At 42.6% G+C, this 15,939-nt stretch overlaps 1 protein-coding gene across 1 annotated transcript in view; it reads right to left on the bottom strand.

Moving 5' to 3' along the window:
• Positions 1-930, bottom strand: part of LOC109227209 (mitogen-activated protein kinase homolog NTF4-like) — a 6,017-nt gene extending 5,087 nt beyond the window's left edge. The window contains exons 1-2 of the mRNA XM_019392273.1: positions 545-930; positions 205-334 (exon numbers count right to left, since the gene is read on the bottom strand). Of these exons, the coding sequence (XP_019247818.1) occupies positions 205-334; positions 545-768 (354 nt within the window). The 5' untranslated portion in view covers positions 769-930. The remainder of the gene's footprint in view (positions 1-204; positions 335-544) is intronic.

Below are 15,939 nucleotides of genomic sequence, written 5' to 3'. Positions count from 1 at the left end.
TTGGGGACCATCTATGCTTCGTTCATCTGCAATAAGTCAATGTAATCTTCTTTTCCTATTAATTAAGTTAACAAAATTGAGTAAACTAAATTTGAACAAATAATTACATTCAAGACCTACTCCTACATCCATATTCATATGAAATAAGCAAATATCTAAACTTACTAAGAAATACTGTCAAAATGAAAGTAATGACTCACTGACGTTTTCATGATCCATATGCCGAAGAAGCTTGATCTCTCTCAAAGTCCTCTTGGCATCAATCTTGTTATCAAAAGCATTCGCGATTTTCTTTATCGCTACATTCTCAATTGTCTCCGAGTTCAAAGCAGAACTTCGCCACAATCAATCAAAAAAAAAAGTCAAAATCCTAATCAACAAACCACCCAGAAAGGAAAGGGTATTTCAAATTAGCAAAAATTGACCAAAAGGTAATAAGGAAAACAAGTCACCAAACAAACAGAAGTCAAAAATCTTATTCAACAGAGCAGCAAAGAAAACCAAAAAAAAAAGGGCAAATTTTAGGGCATAAGGAAAAACTCACCAAACGATGCCGTAAGCACCTTTACCAATAGGCAAAATAGGAGGCTTATACTTAGCAGTAACTTCAAATATATTACCAAATATATTGTATTGAATGAACCTGCCACCGTGGCTCAACGTCGCCGGAATATTATCCATACCGGCCACCGGCTGCGGCGCCGGAGGTGGCTGCTCCGCCCCCGCATCAGACATCATCGTGTCCGTCTGCTGACCTGAACCATCCATACTTTGTTTTGGAAAATTCGTCAACAAAAATAGTAAAATCCTAGAAAAATCAATAATTACTTTTTTTCCTTTGTCTTAAAATTAGGGAAGAAGGGCCGTAGTATGTGAATGTATATGTGGAATTTGTGAAAGTGGAGTTGAAGGAAGTCAAAATACACCAATTATCTTTTTCATTTGTTTTTACTTTGTTTCTTTTCTCTTTTCCTTGTTCACACCCCACGCCCCCACCCCCCTCTCCCCCCAGCTGCCACATGTTTAATTTTTTTTTTTTTTGTATTAATATATCAATATCTATCTATTTATTTTCTATTCTATATTTAATTGAAAGCATTTTATGTTAGGATTACCATGGACCTTGAGGAAATTTGATGTTGTATGGGTCATTGTGGATAGAATTGATTAAGTCTGCACAGTTTATTCCGGTAATGACTTCTTAGACTTCAGAGAAGTTGGCTCAAATCTACATCAAAGAGATTGCCCCTGTGCATGGTGTGCCTATTTCTATCATATTGGATCGGAGCACTAAATTTACATCGTACTTTTGAAAATCTGTTGTAATGACCTGGCCGGTCGTTTTGAGTATTGTCACCCCATTTTCCCGTTTATTGCTTATTTTGTGTTTATTTCTTGTTATGTGAGTTGCCAGGGTGGTTGGTTTGGTTCCGAGGATGTTTCGAAATAAATTGGGATACTTAGTCCCAAGGTTGGAAGCTTAAGTTGAAGGAATTGACCGATGCTGACTCCAAAATGGAGTTTTGATGGTTCTGATAGCTTCGTATGGTGATTTTGGACTTAGGAGTATGTCTGGATATTGATTTGGAGGTTGGTAGGTCGTTTTGGCTTGAATTAGCGAAAGTTGGGAAGTTTGACCGAGAGTTGAATTTGTTGATACCGAGCTCAGATTATGATTCCACGAGTTGGAATAGGTTTGTTATGTCATTTATGATTTGTGTGCAAATTTTGAAGTCAATCGGAGTTTGTTTGGTGCGTTTCGTCATTGATTATAGAAGTTTGAAATCCACTAGTTTCAATAGGCTTGAATTGGGGTGCGATTCATGTTTTGATGTTATTTGATGTTATTTGATGTTATTTGAGGCTTCGACTAAGTTTGTATGATGTTTTAGGATAGGTTTGTATGTTTGGATGGGGACCAAGGGGCCTCGGGTGTGATTCGGGTTGAAATCGGATTGAAATTTGGACTTATGAATTTTTCGCTATGATCAGTTTTGGTGCAATCACTCCTGCGAGAATTGGGCCGCAGGTACGGAACCGTAGAAGCGGTCAAGGGGTCGCAGAAGCGGCTCTGAGTGAAGTTAGGGCGTTGCGTAGGTGCGAGGAAGATTTTCGCACCTGCGAGCTCGCAGATACGGGTAAGTGGTCGCAGAAGCGGATTTGGACGAAGAAGTTGTTGTCGTAGAAGATCTGTCCTTTTCAAAGAGGTTATCCTTCTCTCTCCCTGCTTCTTAGTCTTATAGGATGGCTCACCATTCAAGTAAGTCACTTTACCCGGCGCTTAAAGGGTGCTCCACAGGTGCGGTCCCGCAGAAGTGGACCTAGGAACGCAGTAGCATGGGATTTGGCTGCAGAAGCACCTGGTCGGGAAAGTTAATGAGATTTCACAAAAGCGAGGGAATATCCGCAGAAGCGAGATGCCTGGACAAAAGGTCATAAACGAGGGTTTGAGTCTTTTCTTTAATTTTGGACATTCGAAGCTCGGTTTGTAGCGATGTTTGAGAGGGATTTCACTACATTTCAAGAGGTAAGAAACTTTTGATCACTTTTATCCACTAATATTTAATACCCGTTAACTTTTACACCTAGATTATGTGTTTTTAAGGTGAAATTTGGGGGATTTGTGGTCTATGTTTTGGAGAGTAAGATTTGGGGATTTCAGGTTCAATTTATGGTCGGAATTGGATGATTTTGGTAAGTTTGGACTCGTTATTGAATGGGTATTTGGATTTTATCAATTTTGTCGGGTTCCGAGGCATGGAATAGGAGTTGACTTTTTGAATTTGGTTAAAAATATTAGCTTTATCGTATAGGATCGATTCCTATAGCTTGTATTGACTATATTAAGCTGTTTGTGACTAGATTCGAGTAGTTTGGAGGCTAATTCGCGAGGCAAGGATTTGTTGGAGCATTGAGTTGCGCACTTGAGGTAAGTAACACTTCTAAACTTGGTATTGAGGGTATGAATCCTTGAAATACGTGTTATATAGTTGGTGTTGAGGTGACGCACATGCTAGGTGACGGGTGTGTGAGCGGGCACCGCGGTAATTATGACTCAGTTGATTTTTTGGTACTGTGTAGTTATCTAGTCTTGTTTTATCCCTGTAATTCCTACGTGTTAGATTAATTGAGCCGTGATTCATGTTAGAAATCATTTTCGGGCTATGTGCTTATTCTGTTGGGACCCACTGAGGTCATTTCTACTATTGAGTTATTTTCTTAAACTGCAATTATGTACTCAATCATGTTTATTCATATGCATATCATATCTCAGTCTCTGTAATTATTTACAGTTTTATCATGTTATCATTGTTTGGGCTGAGTAGTATGAGACTTGTGAGCCCGTGAGATTGGAGAGATTGATGACTGAGTTGGGCCTGAGAGCCAGATTGTGAGTGTTATTATGGATTGGGTTGTGCGCCGCAGTAGGCCTTATTGGCTGATTTACTATTGTGGATCGGGCTACAGGCCGCAACAGGTTTTATATTAGCGCTTTGTGCAGGACTCGCTCCTCTAGAGTCTAACATACCAGTAGTGAGCACAGACACAGTGATTTATATACATGTGCTTAGGTGAGAAGCATTAATGGGCACCATTTAATGCTGAATGACTGTGTATGGTGAGTGGAAAGTGAGATAGACAGATTGAGTACTCTGAGAGTGTGAGTAATTCGGATTATCGCTCTGATACATTACATTTGATATGCATATTTGACATGTAGACATAGAGATTTAACATTCCTCATGCTAGCTGTATTTGGCATATTTTATTAGTGTTGTGCTTAAATTGTTGAACTAGAAAGCATGCCTAAATTTCTGTACTGTGAACGAGCTGAATACAGAAGTTTCTCTGAGTTATTACTGTCACTATCTTGTTAAATATGTGTTGTCACTATTTTGATTCGGACTGTATCTTTCTGAGTCATCACTGCTTTCAGTCCAAGGTAAGTCTGGTTACTCGTTAAGTACTTTGGATCAGTTGTACTCATACTATACTCTGCACTTCGTGTATATATCCAGGTACATCTAGACACGATGATTGCTAGAGTGGTGCTAGTACACGCTCGGAGACTTCAAGGTAGCTGTTATGACGCCCGCAGACCTTGACTCTCCTTCCTTTTATTTTATTTCAGTAATGTTCTATTTTTCCCAAATAGTTGTACTTGAGTTTTTGACTATGTTGACACTTAGTTAGCTTATGTACTCGGTGACACCAGGATTTTGGAATTGTTGTAGTTGAGTTGCAGTTGTTTTTATCATTTATTTATGAGACTTTCCACTGTTGAACTTATTACATCATGTTTTTAATTCAAATACGTAGTTTTTATGTTATTGTCGTCTTGCCCAGTAATGGGTTAGGCGCCATCATGGCAGGTTGGTATTTTGGGTCGTAACAAGTTGGTATCAGAGCACTAGGTTACTTAGGTCTCACGAATCATGAGCAGGTTTAGTAGAGTCTTGCGGATCGGTACGGAGACGTCTATACTTATCTTCGAGAGGCTACCGAATCATTAGGAAACTTCACTTTCTTGTACTTTTGTCGCGCGGATTTGTTGATTCTGGAAACTGAACTTCTATTATTGTATTCTCTCACAGATTATGAGGACATGTGTGACTAGATCATGCGGACGACCACCAGTACCACCAACTAGGGTCGCGAGAGGCCGGGGCCACAGTAAAAGCGGAGGTGCAGCTCGTACTGCAGCTATAACAGCACCTGTGGAGCCACCAGTTGCTCCAGTTTATGAACAGGTACCAAATGTGGTCAAGCCGGTGGGACCAGCTCAGGCACTTGCTGTGCCCATTGTGATTCCAGGCCTTTAGGAGGCTTTGGCCCAGATATTGATTGTATGCACAAGCATTGCTCAGGCTGTTTCGGTTCCGGCTGCACTAGCCACTTCTCAGGCAGGTGCTTAGACTCCTGCCGCCCTTACTCTAGAGCAGGTAGCTTAGGGACTCCAGTCCCCGGAGGTACTACCAGCCCAGCACTTGCAACTGCTCGGACCCAGGTTGGCCCACCTATGACTGATGAGGAGTAGAAGAGACTAGAGTGGTTTAGGAGGCTCAAGCCTTTAGAGTTCAATCGGACCGAGTTAGAGGATGCTTAGGATTTTATAGATAGGTGCCAGCAGATCCTTCGCACGGTAGGTGTTTTGTAGACCAATGGAGTTTCATTCATTACTTTTTAGCTGACGGGGGGCAGCCTACAGATGGTGGGAGGCCTATGAGTTGAGCAGGCCAGCCAGCGCTGCACCACTTACGTGGCATGAGTTCTCATTTCTCTTCTTAGAGAAGTTTGTTCCACAGACTCGCAAGGAGAAGTTGCGTAGGCAGTTTGAGCAGCTACGCTAGGAGGGTATGTGAGTGATCCAATATGAGATGGATTTTCAGATTGGATCGTCATACGGTATGATTAGTTCCCACTGAGAGGGAGAAGATTAGGATGTTCATTGATGGCATCAACTATGGACTGCGTTTCATCATGACTCGGGAGATTGCGACGGGTGCAAAATTTGACGAGGTGGTCGATATTTCTAGAGAGTTAGTTCATAGTCAGGAGCGTGAGGAGAGGGAGGCCAAGAGGCTTCGTGGATCAGGTGGTTTCAGCAGTGCCTCACTTGGAGGATAGTCCCACCATAGCAGGGGTCATCCTTATAGGCCCACTCAGATGGCTCGTCCGGTTCATCGTGGTACATCAGCTAGCCATGGTTCATACAATGCTCGTCCGGGTATGTCGTCTTTAAGTTCCCTCCCAGCTCAGAGTTCATCCTGTGCTCCATCAGTTCAGGGTTCATCTGTGCCAGGTTTTTCTAGTGGTTATTCTTCTTGGGGTCCGATTCAGTCCCCGCCGCCATTGTTAGATTGAAGCTGCTTTGAGTGTGGAGAGTTGGGGCATGTGAGGAGGTATTGTCCCCGTCTTATGGGTGGTCCAGTTCAGTAGAGGGGCCAGGCTATAACTTCCGCACTAGTTACTTCACCACCCGCTCAGCCAGCTCGGGGTGGGACTCAGGCAAATCGAGGTCGCCCTAGAGGGGGAGGCCGATCAAGTAGTGGTCAGGCTCGATGTGATGCTTTTCCCGCCAGGATAAAGGTCGTTGCTTGAGACTCAGTGATCACATGTATTATTTAAGCGCCACAGGGATGCTTCTATATTATTTTACCATGGTTCCACTTATTCATATGTATCATTACATTTTGCTCGTTATTTGGATATGCCCCATGATTCCTTAGTTACACCTGTTCATGTATCTACGCTGGCGAGTGATTCTATTATTGTGGACCGAGTGTATCAGTCATGTGTGGTGTCTATTGGGGGATCAAAAATGGGAGTTGATCTCTTACTACTTAGTATGGTTGATTTTGACGTGATTCTAGGCATGGATTGGTTGTCACATGTTATGTTATTCTGGATTGTCACGCTAAGAACGTGACGTTGGCGATGCTGGGATTGAGTAGAGAGGTTCTCTAGACTATGTTCCCAGTAGAGTGATCTCATATTTGAAGGCCCAACAGATGGTTGGGGAGGGATGTTTGACATATTTGGCCTTTGTGAAGAATGTTGGTGCTGATACTCCTACCATTGATTTTGTTCCGGTAGTGCGAGACTTTTCCGAATGTGTTTCCTGTAGACCTGTCGGGCATGCCACCTGACAGGGACAATGATTTGGTATTGACTTGGTTTCAGGTACTCAGTCCATCTCTATTCCTCCGATCGTATGGCACTAACAGAGTTAAAGGAACTGAAATAACAGCTTCATGAGCTTCTTGATAAGGGGTTCATTAGGCCTAGTGTGTCGCCTTGCGGTGCACTGGTCTGTTTGTGAAGAAGAAGGATGGTACTATATATTTGTGCATCGATTATAGGTAGTTGAACAAAGTTACAATTAAGAACAAGCACCCACTGCCGCGCATTGATGACTTATTTGACCAGCTTCAGGGAGCTGGAGTGTTCTCTAAGATTGATTTTAGGTCTGTGTATCACCAATTGAAGATTCGGGACTCTAATATTCTGAAGACGGCATTCAGGACCCACTATGGTCACTACGAGTTACTTGTGATGTCTTTTGGGCTGACCAATGCCCCGGAAACATTCATGCATCCGATGAACAGTGTATTCCAACCATATGTTGATTCTTTTGTCATAGTAATTATTGATGATATCCTGGTGTACTCACGTAGCTAGGAGGAGCATATGCAACATCTAACAATTATATTGTAGATGTTGAGGGAGAAGAAACTTCATGCTAAATTCTCTAAGTGTGAGTTCTGGCTTGATTCTGTGGCGTTCTTGGGGCACATGGTGTCCAGTGAGGGGATCAAGGTAGATCCGAAGAAAATTAAGGCAGCTTAGAGTTAGCCCAAACCGTCTTCAGCTATTGAGATTCGGAGTTTTCTTGGCTTGGCCGGATATTATCGTCATTTCGTTGAGGGTTTATCATCTATTGCCACACCTTTGACTAGATTGACCCAGAAGGGTGCCCCATTCAGGTGGTCTGATGATTGTGAGGAGAGCTTTCAGAAGCTCAAGACTGCCTTGACCACAGCTCCAGTTCTAGTGTTACCTTTAGCATCCAGTGTATTTTGATGCTTCTCAGATTGGTATTGGGTGTGTCCTGATGCAGGAGGGTAGGGTGATTGCTTATGCTTCACTCCAGTTGAAGCCCCATGAGAAGAACTACCTCTTTCATGATTTAGGCACATTGAGTTTTCTTCTATAATTTGGCATAATAACTAGCAATTGAGACATAATTAAATTCATAATATTTCGACATATGGTCACATTTGAATACATTCTCGAAGGATAACACAATATGATAAGAGCATTCCGAACACATTTTGAACATATATCTTTCGACACAGAGTTTATTCGGAATAGTCAAATCTATAATAAATAGCTCGGTACATGAGAAGTAATTGACCCACCATACTTGGGACCCATCGTGGGATTCAATTCTAGGAGAGAAGTTTAGCCAACATAGCTCGCCTTGAGCTCCCTTAAGTACTACATCCGAAAATCCTAGCATCCTCAGTCTATTTAGAAACATAACAAAATTGAACCGTAATTAGGAAGATACTCGGGGGTTCAGCTCATTTGAGCACTTTATCAATCACTAGGTGGGCATTATGATTTCAAGGTCCTTCTATGGTGGATTCCTTCATCCCACAACTCAATATCTACCCTGTTGAGCTTAACAACCTTTCCACAACTTTGTTGGTACATGGATGCATAATAATACCCCCATACCTAAGAATCACACTCCCCATTACCCATCTTCTACCCCAAGCTCGAAATTGAAGACTAGAGTATGGAACAGTACCTCTTAGATGAAGACCTTGTGAGTTTTTCTTATGAATTCTTCAAGACTTGAGCTAAGACTGGTGAACTAAGCACTTGGGGCTTCCTCCTCTCTCTCTCTCTCTCTCTAAAATGCTCCCTCTCTCTAAAATGGTAGAGATCCTCTTCAAAAATGGTCCTTTAAGTCTATTTTTTAAAGAAAGGTTGGGTTATAAAAATAGGAAAAAAGACCCTCCAAACTTAGCTCACGGTCGCAGAGTAGACCGCAGAGTAGATATGCGGCTGGCAAAATTGGATGCGAAGGTGATGCCAAAAACTAGGCTACCCTGAATCAGTCTGCGGTCAGGTCTGCGATCCGCAGACCAGTTTTGCGGCCGCGACATGGACCACAGAATCACCCTCCGAATTTCTTCATGCCAATTTTGCTACGGAAGTGGGGCCCGTGAAATGATTATGCGATCGCATAGTTGACCGCAAAATGACCTCCAAAATTTGCTATTTTCTACTTCACTCTGCGGCGGATCTGCGGTCCACGGAGTAGTTGTCAACGCCCCAAACTCGTGAAGAGCGACCGGCTCTCAACCGGGTGAATCCGGCTGAGCAAGCCTGTTATATACTCTCTACCCAAACTCACTCAAGAACAAAGAGAAGACATATTTTCATTTTCCCAGCATATATATATATATATGTATATATATATATGTATATATATATATATATATATATATATATATATATATATATATATATATCCTGCCTTGTCACGCCGCATGTGCAATATGTAAATAGTAGCAATAGNCACATATAAAAGAGTATTAGGATAGTGCCGGCAACAAGGCTCCGGCTATACCTCAAAACGTGGTAATAATATGAACAAAAGATACAATACATGACCCTAGAATGAAGTGGTCTCACCAAGTCTCCTGGGAAGAGGGTGTACCACTATCGCTGATCAACATTGCCTGTATGGAACCACCTGCATCCATTTAAAGATGCAGCGCCCCCGGCAAAAAGGACATTAGTACTGTCGAATAGTACTAGTATGTATAACTAAAAACCATCTCAATAGAATGAATAATAATACAAGGGGGAAACAATAATGAAATCAATAGAAGCCTCAAACAATACCAAAACACCAAGTTAAGAACCACATAAGTTTTCAAGTAAATTTTCATGTCTTTAGGTTGGGAGATCTTTAGTACCGATATACCATCATTCGCAATACCCACGTACTTTTACACGGGGTCCAATCACGGACCAATCGGCTAGGCCGCCTCATTGAGACATCAACCACAATCACAATTTCAATTACAGTTTCCAGCACAATCACCAACATGTGTGCGGCATGGCGTCCGATCACGGCCTGTTCTGCTAGGCCGTCTCGCCATATTACCTTTTTCTATCAATCATTTCAATTCATTGTCACTAGTAACCACAATTATTAAATCATCCTTGGCACTTGGGTATATTTCATATTTCGTGCTCACCTTATTCATTTTCAAACATCATCATCATTATCAACGACAAAGCCTTTCAATTCAAGACATTAAGTACACATGTGAGAAATTAGGAGTCTTAGACATACAGAGATTTTCACGTAATTTGGCATAACCACCTTCATTCAAATTTGACTTGAAGGCATAACATTTATAGCACATAGCCCATACTTTGAACATATTCTCAAGTTATAACATAGCATGATAAAAGTATTTGGAACACATATTAAACGTATATCTTTCAACACAAGTTTATTCGGAATAGCCAACTTTATAATGATCAAGTTGGGACTTACACCAATTACATGAACACTGTGGGATTCAATTCTAAGAAAAGGGGTTTAGCCAACATACCTCAATTGAGCTTCCTTAAACTCTAAAATGCTCCGGAATTTCTTAGCAACTTCAATCTATTTTAGAAATATAACAAATTGAACTTAAATTAGGAAGATGATTAGGACTCTAGCACATTTGAGCATTTTATCGATCACTAGGTGTGCATTAATGTTTCAAGACCCCTTTCTATGGAGGATTCCATCATCCCACAACCCATTCTTTACCATTTTTAGCTCACAATCTTCCTACACCCTTTGTTAACACATGCATCCAAAATAAACAACTCCCATGCCCAAGAATTAACTTGCTAATTACTCATTTTTAGTTAAATTGCGGAATTAAGGGCTAGGGTGTAGAATCTTACCTTTAGATTGAAGACCTAGTGAGTTTTACTTGATAATCTTTCAATGTTTGAGCAAGAATTGGTGGGCAATTGGTTGAAGATCACTCTCCCACTCTAGGCACTATCTCACTCTCAAAATATCAAAATTTTAGCAAAAAAAAAATGGTCCATTGCATCTATTTTATCGAAGTAGGGTCGGGTTATAAAAACCCAAAAATGAAGCCCCGGAACAGCATCTGCGATCGCATATGCGACCGTATAATGCTTCTGCGATCTGCGAAATGGGCCGCGAAATGGCCCTTCTGAACTGGGCTGGTCTGTCCACTCTGCAGCCGTTCGACCCTTAGACCTATTATGTGGTCGCATAATGGGTCGCAGAACCTCCATCCGAAAAATTTCAAGGCTGGATAGGCAATCAGAGTGCGGCCCGCGAAATAGTTTTGCGGTCGCATAATGGACCGTGAATTGGTCCAAAATTTTGCTCAGGTTTCTGCTTCACTCTGCGGACATTCTGCGGCCGTAGAGTGTGCCATAGAAATTCCTTCTTCTGCCAACATTTTCCTTTAACTCCTCAGCGCACTGTTCAACCTAAAAAGTTTGTACCGCATCTCTGTAATATTTAACACATAAGCCTATCTCAGTACCACGAAATTCTGGGTTTTTAGGTAAAATTTTACGGGGCCATACATCCTCCCCCACTTAAGATCATTCGTCCTCGAATGAGGGTCAAAGCTCACTATTAGCATCCGATGTAACTCAACTGCCCTACTATACACCAGCAGTCCCAAATTTGACTAGCTTCCTAAATTTCCAAAAATGTCGCCAGAGTTTCCCTTGTGACTGGCCTATCCACCTGCCAGATAAGCCCAGAAACATATCCTAATAGCATATACATGATCCAATGACGTAACACAATACAACATAACACCAACCATGGCCTCAATAGCAACATATGACCAAAAAGGAACACATTTACATCAACTGAACAAATGATACAAAATTTATAGGCGACGATTTCATAAAATGATTACATAGCTATTCAAACAAGTAAGGATACTTCTTCATCTCTTCCTCGGCCTCCCAAGTAGCCTCTTCGACCTGCTGGTTTCTCCACATCACTTTTACGGAGGAAATTTCTTTATTCCTCAACTTTCAGACTTGCCTATTAAGAATGGCGACCGGAATTTCTTCATATGATAGTTCTTCATTAGCCTCAATGTCTCAACTGGTACAATAAGCGACGGATCTCCGACTAGTCTCTTCAACATAGACACATGAAATACCGGGTGCACTGATGACATCTCAAGTGGTAGCTCAAGCTTGTAAGCCACCTGGCCAATCCTTTGAATGATTCTGTACCGTTCAGCATACCTCGGACTCAATTTCCCTTTCTTTCCAAACCTCATTATACCCTTCATGGGGGAGACCTTCAAGAATACCTAATTATCTTCTTTGAACTCCAGAACCTATGACGAACATCTGAATAGGACTTCTAGCGACTTTGAGAAGTTTTCAACCGCTCCTTAATGATCTTAACCTTCTCCATAGCCCGATGTACGAGGTCTGGTCCTATCAATTCATCTTCCCTAATCTCGAACCACCCAATAGGAGATCGAAATCTCGTACTATATAATGCCTTGAATGGTTCCATCTGAATACTAGCATGATAACGGCGAATTCTATGAGTGGCAAATGATCATCCCAGCTACCCTTGAAGTCAAGAACACAAGCACGCAACATATCCTCAAGCGTCTGAATGGTCCGCTCTGCCTGCCTGTCGGTCTGTGGATGAAAGGCTATACTAAGATTCACCTGTGTACCCAAACTTTGCTGAAATTCTTCCAAAAATTAGCCGTGAATTGTGCCCTACGATCAGAGATGATAGAAACTAGCGTGCCATGAAACCTGACTATTCCTTGATATACAACTAAGCATATTATCCCGCTGTATCGGTGGATTTAACTGGCAAGAAGTGTGCTAATTTCGTGAGTCGATCCACAATTACCAAACTAAGTCCAACTTGCACGGAGTGCGCGGGAGTCCTACCACAAATTCCATTTTAATCATTTCCCACTTCCACATTGGAATTTCTATGTTCTGTGCCAACCCACCGGGCCTTTGATGCTCGGCCTTCACTTGCTAACAATTTAGACATTTTTCCACAAAGTCCGCTACATCCCTCTTCATGTCATTCCACCAATAAACTTCCTTGAGATCATGATACACCTTCATAGAGCCTGGGTGTACGGAATACCTAGAAGTGTGAGCTTCAGCCATGATTCTTTCCTGAAGACCATCTATATTTGGAACACATAGTCGCCCTTGGTACCGTAGTGTACCATCATCCATGCCAAGAGAAAAAGTTGTGGTCTTATGCTTATGGATCCCCTCCTTCAACTGTACCAACAATGGGTCGTTGTATTGCTTCTCCTTGACCTCCGCCACAGGCGATGATTCAGCTCTATTTTGTACAATTACCCCTCCTTCACTAGAGTCCGCGAGTCGAACTCCCAAACTAGCTAACCGGTGAATTTTCTTGGCCAACGGCCTCTGATATGCCTTCAAGTGATCCAAACTACCCATAGATTTCCGGCTAAGAGCATCCGCCACAACATTGGCTTTTCCCGAGTGATATAAAATATCGATATCGTAATCTTTGAGTAACTCCAGCCATCTTCTCTACCTCAAATTCAATTCCTTCTGTTTGAAAATGTATTGAAGGCTCTTATGGTCCGTGAATATATCCACACGGACCCGTACAAATAATGATGCCAAATCTTCAATGAAAAAACCATCGCCGCAAGCTCTAAGTCATGTGTTGGATAGTTCTTCTCATGATTCTTGAGTTGCCTAGAAGGATAGGCTATGACCTTTCCATGTTGCATTAATACACACCCAAGCCCGATCTTGAAGCATCACAATATACCACAAACCCATATGTACCCTCTGGCAAGGTCAGCACCGGCCCCGTAGTCAATCTTGATTTCAACTCCTGGAAGCTCCTTTCACAAGCATCGGACCATTGGATCTTAACCGCTTTCTGTGTCAATTTAGTCAATGGAGAGGCAAGAGTAGAGAACCCCTCCACAAACTTCATGTAATACCCTGCTAAGCCCAAGAAACTGCGAATCTCTATTGGAGTTGTAGGTCTAGGCCGATTCTTCACCGCTGCAATCTTTTGAGGATCAACCTTAATTCTTTCTCTGGAGACGACATGACCCAAGAATGTGATAGATTCAAACCAAAATTCACATTTAGAAAACTTCGCATACAATTGGTGTTGATGAAGAGTCTGCAGAACTTCCCTGAGATGATCAGCATGGTCCTCTCAACTTTGTGAATATACAAAATATCGTAAATGAACACTATCACAAAGGAGTCAGGAAAAGGCTTGAAGACTCGATTCATAAGATCTATGAAAGATGCCAGGGCATTTACTATCCCAAAAGACATTACTAGAAATTCAAAGTGCTCATACCGGGTCTTGAAGGCTGTATTCGGAATGTCCTTCTCCTTGATCTTCAATTGGTGATAGCCGGACCGTAAATCAATTTTGGAGAAGTACCTAGCACCCTGCAATTGGTTGAACAAATCATCTATCCTTGGCAATGAGTACTTGTTCTTGACTGTGACTTTGTTGAGCTGCCGATAGTCAACACACATCCGTAGCGACCCATATTTCTTTCTTACAAAGAGAACAGGTACACCCTAAGGCAACACACTCATGTTGAATGAAACCTTTCTCTAACAAACCCTTAAATTGCTTAGTTAGCTCCTTCATTTCTGTCGGTGCCATTCTTGAAGGTGGAATAGATATAAGCTGCGTGTCTGGCACCAGATCAATCCCAAAATCAATCTTCCTGTCTGGTGGGATCCCTAGGACTTGTCCGGAAAGACATCTGGAAATTCATTAACAACAGGAACAGACTCAAGTGTAGGTGTCTCAGCATCAGTGTCCGTGACTCAGACCAAATGATAGATACACCCTTTGTTAATCATCTTCGTGTCCTTAAAGTGAGAAATAAACCTACCCTTTGGCACCACATTATCCCCCTTCCATTCAACAACCGGCTCATTTGGAAATTCAAATTTCATAGTTCTTGTTTGACAATCAAGCTTGGAAAAACATGAATAAAGCCAGTCCATCCCCATTACTTCAAAATCAACCATCCCCAATTCAATGAGATCGGCTATGGTATTCCGACCACGTACCGTGACAACACAATCTCTATAAACCCGCGCGGCCATAATAAACTCACCGATTGGAGTACATATAGAGAATGGCTCATGAAGTTGTTTCGGTTCTATCCAAAACTCCATAGCAACATAAGAAGTGACATAGGAAAAAGTGGAATCGGGATCAATAAGAGCATACACATCATGAGATTGGACAGTCAGTATACTTGTGACAACATCTGGAGAAGCCTCTGCACTCTAGCGACCACTCATAGCATAGAAACGGCTGGGTCCTTCGGAACTTTATGCACCACCCCTAGCTGCACCATGCCCTGTAGGTACTAGAGTACCTCGATCTAGAGAGGTTTCTGAGGATGTAGCAGCTGCAGAACTGGATGGTTGTACTGTGCCCCTGCCCGTACCCTGGCGAGACGAACCATACCCTTTCTAAATATGACCCCTCAATCCGCACCCATAGAATATGGGTAGGTCCATGTAGCAAATCCCCAAGTGCATCTTCCCACACTTGAGGCATGGGGGCCTTCGTTGCTGTTGGAATCTTCCTCCTGGCCGATCTTGTTGGTGGGGTCCCCTATTGCCCTGACTAGGCCCGAAACGACTCCATTGTTGCTGGTGACTGGGCCCTGATGGCGGTGCACTTGCTGAAGATTGGGCAAAAGACTGGGATGGCCTTGATGACTGTCCCCTGAATGCTAACCTACCACCACCAAATGAATATTCAAGGTTGCCCGCGGACCGAGCCTTACTGATACCCTCTCGCTCCATTCTATTCTTCAACTTATGGTTCTTTGTAGCTTGAGTAAATGTCATCATCTTCCCACAGTTCATGTTAGAATTCAAGGCAGCCGTAGCGGCCTCATTGATAACCAAAGGGCTAAGGCCCTGCACAAACAGGCGCACTCTACTGCCATAGTGGGCAACATGTGAATAGCATGCTTAGACAGGCGTGCGAACTCCATGTGGTACTCCCACACACTCCTGCTACCTTGCTTTAGGTTCTCAAACTCAACGACCCGGGCTGCCTTTGTCTCAGCAGGCAAGAAATGATCCATGAATGTGCTAGCAAACTCATTCCACCTTGCTGGAGGACTCCCTTCCTCACGTGAGTCCTCCCACATCTCAAACCAAGAATAGGCCATCCCTTTTAGGCGGTAGGCTGCCAACCCCACTCCCTCGGTCTCTGTAGCATGCATAACTCGGAGAGCTTGTGCATCTCATCAATGAAATCCTGGGGGTCCTCCTTGGGATTAGCACCCGTGAACACTGGAGGAT

The sequence above is a fragment of the Nicotiana attenuata genome, chromosome 6, assembly GCF_001879085.1.
Source record: "Nicotiana attenuata strain UT chromosome 6, NIATTr2, whole genome shotgun sequence".
NCBI lineage: Eukaryota > Viridiplantae > Streptophyta > Magnoliopsida > Solanales > Solanaceae > Nicotiana > Nicotiana attenuata.
This window is presented reverse-complemented; position numbering and strand designations above follow the sequence as displayed.